At 30.1% G+C, this 9,077-nt stretch overlaps 1 protein-coding gene across 1 annotated transcript; it reads left to right on the top strand.

Moving 5' to 3' along the window:
* The first annotated feature begins 1,751 nt into the window (after nucleotides 1-1,751).
* LOC127105136 (zeatin O-glucosyltransferase) lies at nucleotides 1,752-3,430 on the top strand. Its single transcript, XM_051042298.1, has one exon. It carries the CDS (start codon nucleotides 1,813-1,815, stop codon nucleotides 3,286-3,288), a length of 1,476 nt encoding a protein of 491 aa, XP_050898255.1. The 5' UTR covers nucleotides 1,752-1,812; the 3' UTR covers nucleotides 3,289-3,430.
* The last annotated feature ends 5,647 nt before the right edge of the window (nucleotides 3,431-9,077 follow it).

Below are 9,077 nucleotides of genomic sequence, written 5' to 3'. Positions count from 1 at the left end.
TCAGTTAAGAATTTGAAAGAGAATGAAGACCGAAAACAAATAGAGGAATAATAAGATAATAAAATGCATCTCAATGTGACTCATTATATAAATATTTTAATTAATTAGATGGGTAAAGATGATATAGACACTAAGGTTGAGAATTTGGAGGGGAATGGAGAAGAAGGCTTTGACAAAAAGTAGAGGGATTTAGGGGGGTTGGTTGTTAAATCAAAAGTAGACGAGCTGCCAAAAAATGATTCAATTTTTGTAGAGAATGATCTGCTTGTGGATAAGGTTCTACCAAAAAATAGTTTATGATATGAATGAATCGATTAAAGACCTTACGTTGGCTCCTTTATTATTCCAAGAAACTGAGAAAAGGACTATCATGAGATATAAGATGAAAAAACCGCTTTTGAGGTACATCAAGAAGGTATGATTCATATTTCTCCATCAGTTAAGAATTTGAAAGAGAATGAAGACCGAAAACAAATAGAGGAATAATAAGATAATAAAATGCATCCCAATGTGACTCATTATATAAATATTTTAATTAATTAGATGGGTAAAGATGATATAGACACTAAGGTTGAGAATTTGGAAGGGAATGGAGAAGAAGGCTTTGACAAAAAGTAGAGGGATTTAGGGGGGTTAGAGGGTTTGATTTTATTCATAACACAAAATTCCCTAATTTCGGAAAACTGCAAAATTTGAATTGAAAGAGGGTTTTGGAGAGCTTACATTAATTTTTCAAATATATTTTATGTTGTTATAGTACTATGAAAATTATAAATATAGTCATGATAAACATTATTTTATCATTCTATACAAATTCATTCTTTCAAAAAAATTCAAATATTTTCCTACATTTTTTAAAAATTTGTTTTCGGAAGTCTTTCTTTTTCCTTCCCTCCAAACTTCCAAACAAAGCATAAGTATAAGGCATATACTATTAGTGATGTATAAGAGATGAAGTACTTAAGAGTTAGTTGACTATGTTACAAAGGTTGTTAGCATATGTGTGAAGTTAATTATGGATGAATAACTAACTTCTTCATAGATTAGTTAGTATATATGTGTAAAGATTACCCATTCTAATCATAATAGTAAAGCAACATTTGCAGTATCTTCTTCATCTCCCCGTTATCTCATCATGAAATGGGTATCAATAGTCTAAGGGACCACATATTAGATAAAAATATAACAATTTTATTATTACCTCAAATTCTATGTCAGAATTTGATTAATATTATGTGTTTTATTGGTTAATGAAATAGTGAAATCGGTTAATAAGCTATTAGGAGGAAAATATATGGTTAATAATATATATTTTTGTGATTAATGCAATAATAAAAATGATTAATGACGATATTATATTTTTATTATAAAATTAATTTAAAAAATATATATTTTTCATAAATATTTTTTTATTAAAATTAAATATTTAATATTATTTTATTTTTAAAAAAATACTGTTTACCGTATAAATACGGTGAACAGTATTTGTTGTAAGTATTTGTGTAAGAAATTGGGTGTAGAAATATCATTACTCTTTAATTTATTATGCTCTTTTTTTTTTTCTTTTTTTTGTTCAGATTTTGAGTCTCTTAATTTCAATTTTTTTAGTCACTTCACATTAAATAATACAATTTAATTAGATGAGAATATCAATGCCAATTAAATTACAAAAAGGTATCGGAATATTCATCTTTAAATAAAACACTTAACATGGAATTGTATATACTCATGTATATAAATACCCAACATAGCAACAAACACCTCACTACCTAAACTCATAGGTTTCTCCTCTTTCCTCTTCGTTCATTATCAATGGCTTTTAGCTACCAAACTTCACCTATGGCTTCCAACTACAACCCCCACAAAAAATTTCTCAACAATGGCACAAAACTCATTCACCAAACCCAAGTTGTCATAGTTATTGTACCTTTCCCAGCACAAGGCCATCTCAACCAACTTCTCCACCTTTCTCGTCTCATTTCATCCTACAACTTACCAGTCCATTTCGTTGGCACAACACAACACAATCGTCAAGCCATAGTTCGTGTCCAAGGTTGGGACCCAAAATCGATTTCGAAAAACGTTCACATTCATGACTTCAAAGTTCCGACCTTTATCTCACCTCCTCCAAACCCAAATGCAAAATCTAAATTTCCGTCTCATCTTTTTCCTTCTTTTGAAGCTTCTTCTAATCTTCGTGAACATGTAGCTACGCTTTTGCAGTCACTTTCTTCCGTGGCTAAAAGGGTTGTTGTCATTTATGACTCTCTTATGGCTTCTTGTGTTCAAGATGCTATTCATATTAAAAACTGTGAAACTTATACTTTTCATAGTGTTTCTGCTTTTACCATGTTTTTGTATTTTTGGGATTTAATGGGAAAGCCTGAACTGAAAAAATCCAAAAACATCATTCCTGAAAAAGTTCCTTCTTTAGAAGGATGTTTCACTGCTCAATTTATAGATTTCATTACTTCACAATATGAGTTTCATAAATTCAGCAATGGTATAATCTACAACACAACAAGGGTAATTGAAAAGCCTTATTTAGAGTTAATAGAAAACATGATTAGTAACAAAACTCATTGGGCTTTAGGCCCATTTAACCCTTTATGTGTTGAGAGAAAAAGCAACAATAAAGGGAGACACTTTAGCTTGGAGTGGCTTGATAAGCAAAAGGGTAATTCGGTCATTTATGTATCTTTTGGAACCACAACAGCTTTCAAAGAGGAACAAATCATAGAGCTTGCAAAAGGGTTGGAACAAAGTGAACAAAAATTTATTTGGGTTTTAAGGGATGCTGATAGAGGTGATGTTTTTAATGAAGATGGTTTTAGAAGAGTTATTGAGTTACCAAATGGGTTTGAAGAAAGGGTTGAGATGAAAGATATTGGGCTAATTGTGAGGGATTGGGCCCCACAATTGGAGATTCTAAGTCATTCTTCAATAGGTGGGTTTATGAGTCATTGTGGATGGAATTCTTGTATGGAGAGTTTAACTATGGGGGTGCCAATAGCAACATGGCCTATGCATTCTGACCAACCAAGGAACAGAGTTTTGGTGACTGAAATCCTTAAAGTTGGGTTGGTTGTGAGGGATTGGGCTCATAGTGATGAGTTGGTGATGGCTTGTGTTGTGGAGAATGTGGTGAGGAAGTTGATGGCAACAAAAGAAGGTGATGAAATGAGGCAAAATGCAATGAATTTGAAAAATGAAATTCTTGAGTCAATGGATGAAAATGGTGTTTCTCGTATGGAATTGGATTCTTTCATTGCCCATGTGACTAGATAAATTGTTGTTTGACCAATGTTCACTCTCATAGGGTTAATTATGCATGTTGATCAATATTGAAAGCATGTTGTTTTTAATGAAGCACATGTGGTTTTTCTTCCTTTCTTACATCAATGTTACACATTTTCTCTCCTTTCGTTTATGTTTTCCCATTTGATATTCTTTGCTAGGACCCGATAGTGACAACATTCAAATCAATTTCTTTTTAATCTAACTATAAGTTATAAGTAATGGTAACAAAATTTGTGTATGTGGGTGTCAGTCTGAGTCTGTCTCGGATTTGACGATTGGTTTTGAATGAATTTAAATTTGTTTTTTTCAATTATATAAGATGGAGAAATTGAATAAGATAATGAGATTATTAATATTCACCGGAATGAGAATTTATCTTAGAGATGAATTTAGAGACTAGGAAGGTAAAAACCATCTCCATGTAAAAACAAATTATTTCAAAATTAGTGAAAGAAATGTCTTGATCTTTGAATGAAGAGGAAATCAATGAAATATTTGATAAAGTGATGATAACTTAGAAGCACCTCTAATTGTTGCATGCAAATCAGAACTGAAGTGTAGCTTTTTTACCTCTGGGTTTTTTCATTGGTCCAGATGCTTTCAAAGCACATTATGAAAGCTTTTGTATTTGATGTACTATTTATAAAGAAAAACAAGTACAAAATATTTGATCAATGTAATCATGTTTTAATGGCTATGCCTATGAGTTGTGCATAACTATTATTCATTTACCATAGGATACATGTGCAAAATTTGGCAAAAGAAAAATAGCTGAAAGTGATAACATAAACAAAAGACTCTCGTGAATTATAAGAACACTTGTGTCATATTTACTATTAACAACATTAATACAAGCATATGTGGGTTAGTGCCCCCGTTATATTTTAAATACTTATTATAATTAATATTAATTACAATATCACATATATTTTAGTTTAAAAAATATTGATGCATGTTGAGTAAAAATTTGATTAATCTAAAGTAAAAATTATTATATGATCTATTTTACGAAAATATAAGGATGATACAATTTTTAACATCTTCTATAGTGATGATGTTTATAATTCCCTTTAATTATATAATAATAATATAATATCATATTACTGTAAAACTTAAAAGTGTAAAATTAGAAAAATCTTTCTATAAATAACAATCGAATTTAAATTTTTTATATTTTGAATATAAGTTATATTCAAGGTTACTGAAAGTTCAATGGTTGAAAATTGTTTTAAGTATGAATATCACAAAAAAATTAATGTGGAATTGCTGTTTCATTATGTTATTTTTTTGCTTTTTTAATCTTAAAATAATTATCACTTAAAAATATTAATGTAATATTTATTATTTATTATTTTTTTTAATAAATAATATTAACTTTATTATTAAATATAATTATTTCAAAAAAAATCATACATAAAATAAATATGACATTTAATTTTAAATAAAAAAAATATTAATATAAATTATTCCTGTTAAGAAAAGTTTCTGACTTCGTTACTGATTCGAACCATATCTTTTAACATGATATCAATGGTTTGAATTAAGATCCATATGCTATTAGGTTCTCATGTATTAAAAGTCTTATATCTTACGAGTGTTAAAAGAATGACTCTATATTGTGTCTCTATTGCATCAGTTCTGTCGGTGGACAGGACCGGTCTTCGGGTGATGGCAATCAGACTCACTCAAAAAAAACTTTAAATTTTTTTTAATTAGAAATCAGAAACAAATATATAATTTAATATGCAAAGTAAACTATATATATGTTTTTGACTAAAAAAATTATTCGTTGGACATATCGTATCTACACTTTTACTATTTAAATGTATTATGTTTTTTTCTTTAAATAATACTTATCATTATTCAATTTCATCACTAAATTTTCTTGGGAATATAGGAACTGCCATCAAATATACGGTAGTCCATACAAAGTCCATTGCAAACCACACATTTGGCTTGATTTCTTAAAAACAAGGAAACAACAAAAGTCCTAGTTAAGATTCATGCATGGGAGTATAAAGAAATAACCAAATTAAGATGTTTTCAAGGATGAAACTAGTGTCCACGACACAAATAATGATTGGTACAGAAGTGAATCTGATGATCTAGATGCATTTATCTACCGTTCATCTAAATATAAATTTATCCAACCATCCAATACTGAGATTAGATCTTTCATCCATTTAAGAAAAATGAAATTCTTGAGTCAATGGATGAAAATGGTGTTCCTCCTATGGAATTGGATTCTTCCATTGCCCATGTGAGTATAGATACATTGTTGTTTGACCAATCATTCGTTCTCACAAGCTTAATTGTTTTATCAATGTTGAAAGCATGTTGTTTTTAGTGAAACACATGTGGTTTTCTTACATTCGTTTTTTTCTTTCTTTCTCACATCAATGTTACACATTTTCTCTCCTTTTATTTATGTTTTCCCATTTGATATTTTTTGTTACGACGGGATAATGACATTCAAGTCAATTCTCATTTTAATCCAACAACTATTCATGCTCATGACAATAAAATGAGTGTATGTTATTTCCGGTTTGAATCTGTTTTGGATTTGACGATCCACTTTATTGATATAATAATTTATAATATTATTTGTTTAATTAATATATGGGTTTGAGAAAATTAATTATTTTAAATCAGATGGGTTTAAGTTCAAATGTTCAATTATTCATTTTTATTTGAGTTTGAAATAAAGAACGTGAATCTGTCATGAAGACGGATTTGAAGATGAGGAATGTAAGAACCTTTTCTGATCTATCTAATTATCATGTCTTTTGATTAGAGATTTATTGAGTTTATTGTTTTGCTATTGATATAATCAAACAATGATTTGCGTTTTTATTTTATCATCTATTACTAATTGTTGTTCTAACAAAATGAAAATTAAATTCATTTATCTAACGATTATATATATATATATATATATATATATATATATATATATATATATATATATATATATATATAATATATATATAACCATCCACTACTTAATAAATATGTTACCGAATTAGATTTATCAATCTATTTAAAAATATAAATGAATTTTACTTATTCAATATTTTTTTAAAATTCAGTCCTTCATTTTACTATAGTGGAATAAATGGGGAAGATTTTGAGGGTGGGGCGAAGGTGACACATGTAGCCCCTCGTCCTTCTCATATCCTCCCTTTCATTAATTTGAGGGCTCTTATTTTGTTTTGAGCACTCTTTATTCAGATGTATCGTTCTAATCTTTAACGTCTCTACTCATAGTGTGCGAACATGTATGGGATAAACAAACATTGCATAAGGGGTTGTGAGAATCAATCTCACTTCTTAGATTTTAAGAAAGCAATCTCACTTCTTAGATTTTAAGAAATCAATCTCACTTTATATAATTTAATAATTAATATCAAGTTTTAAAATAGATTTATTATTTCCTTTTTTTCTTGATGGTATTTTAATATGAATATTTTATTAAATATGATTTTAATTATAACTTAATAAAATAAATAAGTGAATGCGTATATAATTTAATTGGATTAAAGGTAATAAATAAAAAGGTTTGAGTAGTAAATAAATGGGCTTTTAACTTTAAAAAAAAAATCTTATCTCATCCTATCTTATGGGGTGTAAAAACACCCTATAGAAAATCAAAAATGCCCCAAAGATTTCGGAGATGCATCTTCGGATGCACCATACACCATATTATGACATACCAAACGAGTGTCACCCAGATAAAAATGTATTACATAGATGTATCTCTGAGTATTTTCAACAAATATATTGATATTTGAGCGGCCCAACTGATATTCCAGAGATATACGGAGGTTTGGGGCGGGTTTTTGAAATTTCAGTCACCTTTGCATGTCAGATATTTTCGGAGATGCATTTCTGGAATAAGTTGATAAAACACTCACCTGCATGATCACAAACTCATACTTGTTTTCCACTCCAAACCCTTTTCAAAAACCCTTTCATTCTCAATCCACATTTTCACTCTAAATCTTCATTCTCGTGTTTCATCACAAAAGGGAGCAAAAGAAGATTGAATTTCAAGTAAAGATCATTTTCAAGCCTCATTGCTCACACTAATATTATTTTTTTAGCTGAAAACGTTTGTTTAATCCGGAGATACATCTTCGGATTCTGTATGAACTCCTCTGAAGATGCATCTCTGTAGACTGTATGTTCTTATTTTCCAGCTGTTTACAGAATTAGCATTTTTTGAGTTTTTTTATTGTAATTGTTTTCATTAGATATGGTGCACCCCAATGTTTTCCCCAAATATGTGTCTTCGGATGCCAAAAGTGTTGTTGTGAAGGCGGTAGATGTTGGCAACCAATTTAAAAACGAACAAGAATTTGAATTTTGTAATCACGTGCTTTAATGGATTCGTATGGAGGCCTTTAAACTAGGATTTCGTGTGGTAATCGGAAGGTATGATAATGGTTTGGATAAAAAGAGGTGCATTTGTTACATTGACATACAAAAGAAGTGAAAAATATATACCTCCTCTCCGGAATTTTAAACGAGATGACACTGGTTCAAGAAAATGTGAGTGTCCCTTTAAGTTGTGTGGTTATATGTTGGTGAATAAGAAATGGAGATTTAATGTCATGTGTGGTTTACATAACCATAAATTGTGTGAAAAGTCAGTCGGTCATCCAATTGTGTGTCGCCTCATGCCGGAAGAGAATGAATGTGTTTCAGACATGACATTGAATTTGGTTCAACCGAAAAACATACTTGTAACTTTGAAACGTAAAAGATCCAAAAATATCTCAAAGATCAAGCAAGTGTAAAATATTCGGTACCAAAATAAAAAGGCGCCAAGGGGGATAAAAGTGAAATGCAACAACTATTGATTTTTTTTATGATAACAGTTATGTTTCCAGGTACCGAACATGCGAGGATATAGTAATCATTAGAGATATATTTTGGACTCATCCTCATTCCATCAAGTTGTTCAACATGTTTTCTAATAGGCTCATCATTGATTCAACGTATAAGACTAACAAGTATAGACTTCCACTATTGGAGATGATTGGTGTTACCTCTACTGAGAAGACCTATTATGTCAAGTTTGTGTTTCTAGAGAGATAAAAAGAGGATAATGTCACTTGGGCCTTAGAGGTGTGTCAGGCAATGTTGAAGGACCAAGAAGAGATGCCAAAAGTAATTGTTATCAACCGCGATACCTCTTTGATGAACTCGGTTGTAAAGGTATTTCATATTTATTATGCATTACTTTGTAGGTATCACATAACAAAGAATGTAAGAAGTCGGGTTAAACCTGCGATAGGGACGAAATAGATAAATGTCGAAGATGAAAAAATGGTGAAGGCGGGTGTTATAGTGGAAAAAATAATGGATGCATGGAATGTTATAGTAAGTTCTTCTACTAAAGAGTTATATGTCGATTATGTTATACATTTCAGGAACATGTGCGAGAAATATCCAGATTTGTTAAAGTATATTGAAAGCACAATTATGGACTAGGTGAAGGAAAAAATCATTTGTACATGGATCGATCAGGTTAGACACCTTGGGAATACAACAACAAACCGAGTTGATTCTACCCATGCTACATTGAAGAATTGGTTGGGAAATAGTAAGGGAAATTTGTGTAAAGATTGGGACTCTGTGAACCAAATGATTCAGAATCAGTATAATGAGATATAAACATCATTTGGTTGGAGCATCACAGTTTTGGAACAAAGATTAAAAGACAAAAATCTTTATTCGGTCGACAACATATCTCGAGTAGGTTTGAGTTATAT

Source organism: Lathyrus oleraceus, chromosome 7 (genome assembly GCF_024323335.1).
Source record: "Lathyrus oleraceus cultivar Zhongwan6 chromosome 7, CAAS_Psat_ZW6_1.0, whole genome shotgun sequence".
NCBI classification, from domain to species: Eukaryota; Viridiplantae; Streptophyta; class Magnoliopsida; order Fabales; family Fabaceae; genus Lathyrus; species Lathyrus oleraceus.
The sequence above is the reverse complement of the archived record's forward strand: the minus strand, read 5'-3'. Positions and strand labels throughout refer to the sequence as shown.